Raw genomic sequence first — 1,453 nt, 5'->3', positions numbered from 1 at the left:
GGCGGGGGGCAGGGATAAGGGGGGACAGTCAACGCTCCTAGAGAGGAGTCAGCTAAAAGGGCTCCTTTGAGGGTTGCACTTCAATATTTCAGTTTATAGCAGATTTTTCTCCTTTGCAAATTCTTAGGCTTGAAAGAGATCTGCTTTTCGTTCCCAGATAACTGTTATTGCTGCCCATTGGGTAGAGAATTCCGGATCATAAATACAGAGTGGGAGGGCCTGGGATCTTCCCGTTTCCTAAGGAAATATATGTATTTTTTCAACCACAAGAACACTGTGTTCCAACAGGACAAGAGAGCGCGCAAACATTTACTGAGCACGAATGAACAAACATGCATGTTATATTTAACTCTCACCTTGACCATTTTACAAAGACGACAAGATCTAGGGTTTCGCCCAAGGTCACGCCTGCAGTAAGGGGCACATCTGGATGCAATCCAGGTGTGTCCACGCAAAACGGTGCAGGGGTGGCTCACCCAGTCATTTCACGAAGGACGGACCTAAGCTAGACCCACGGGCCGGGGAATGACAGGCTCCGAAGCTCGGCTCTGCCAGCTGGACGAGGAGGCGGTGTGACCTTTCCCGCCAAACCCTCCGGAGCCACGGCGCTCGGGGCCCGTGGGAATGGGTCAGGCAGGCCCCAGCCCAGAAGCCCGACCGGGTTGGAGTCGCGCCTAAGGGAGGGGGTGCGACACAGGTCGTCAAGGCTGGTGAAAGATGGTGGACGAGGCAAAGGGAACAGCAGGGAAAGGCGAGAAAGTAGACGCGTTCACTCGAGGGTGTAGGTGACACCTCCGGCGACGGAGGTGTCCGCGGGCCCCAGAGGCAAGGTCTCGGCGGGAGCCATTACCTGCCGGGTGGTTGTACAGCGGCCTCAATTTCTCAGGCAGCATGAGCTCCACTCTATCGAGGACCCGGTGGTAGGTGGCCCTCAGGCCCCGTACGCCGGCGGCTGACATCTCTGCGGACGAGGGATCGTGGCCGGGCGGGCGCGAGGGTAGCAGCGTACTCGTCCCCGGCTGACGACGAAGGGCAGCCTGTCACTCTCCCGGCCTCAGGGCCTCGCGTCCTACGCTCCCCTCGGATGCTCTCCCTGCCGCCGCTCAGCCTGTCCCGCTGGGGAATCACCCTGGGGCCTGGGCCCGGAGAAGGCCGAGGAGGCGGAGGCTCTGCGACGGCCCGCCCCGGGTCGGCCCTCGGCCCGCCCGCCGCCCACTAGGAGGGGAGGCATGGCAACCCGGGTCAGAATCGCCTCCGCGATCCCTCGGGAGCCCGGCGCAGCGCGCGTGCGCGAGCGGAGCTGCCCTCGGTGATTGGCCTGCCCCACGGAGTGGGCGTGGCCCGGCGCGAACCTCCTATTTCTCCTTCCTGCCCTCGAGGCCATGTTGGAGAAGGGAAAGTGAAGTTGCCCCCCTTTCATTTTGATGAAGGAGGCCCATAGTTAAAATGGGCT

At 60.8% G+C, this 1,453-nt stretch overlaps 1 protein-coding gene across 1 annotated transcript in view; it reads right to left on the bottom strand.

Annotated features, from left to right (window-relative positions):
- The window catches only part of MPC2 (mitochondrial pyruvate carrier 2), a 14,047-nt gene extending 12,826 nt beyond the window's left edge, over window positions 1-1,221 (bottom strand). The window contains exon 1 of the mRNA XM_006764187.2: window positions 851-1,221. Coding sequence (XP_006764250.1) covers window positions 851-959 — 109 coding nt within the window. The 5' untranslated portion in view covers window positions 960-1,221. The remainder of the gene's footprint in view (window positions 1-850) is intronic.
- Window positions 1,222-1,453: the final 232 nt, after the last annotated feature.

The sequence above is a fragment of the Myotis davidii genome, unplaced genomic scaffold (assembly GCF_000327345.1).
Source record: "Myotis davidii unplaced genomic scaffold, ASM32734v1 scaffold401, whole genome shotgun sequence".
In the NCBI taxonomy this organism is placed as follows: domain Eukaryota; kingdom Metazoa; phylum Chordata; class Mammalia; order Chiroptera; family Vespertilionidae; genus Myotis; species Myotis davidii.
The sequence above is the reverse complement of the archived record's forward strand: the minus strand, read 5'-3'. Positions and strand labels throughout refer to the sequence as shown.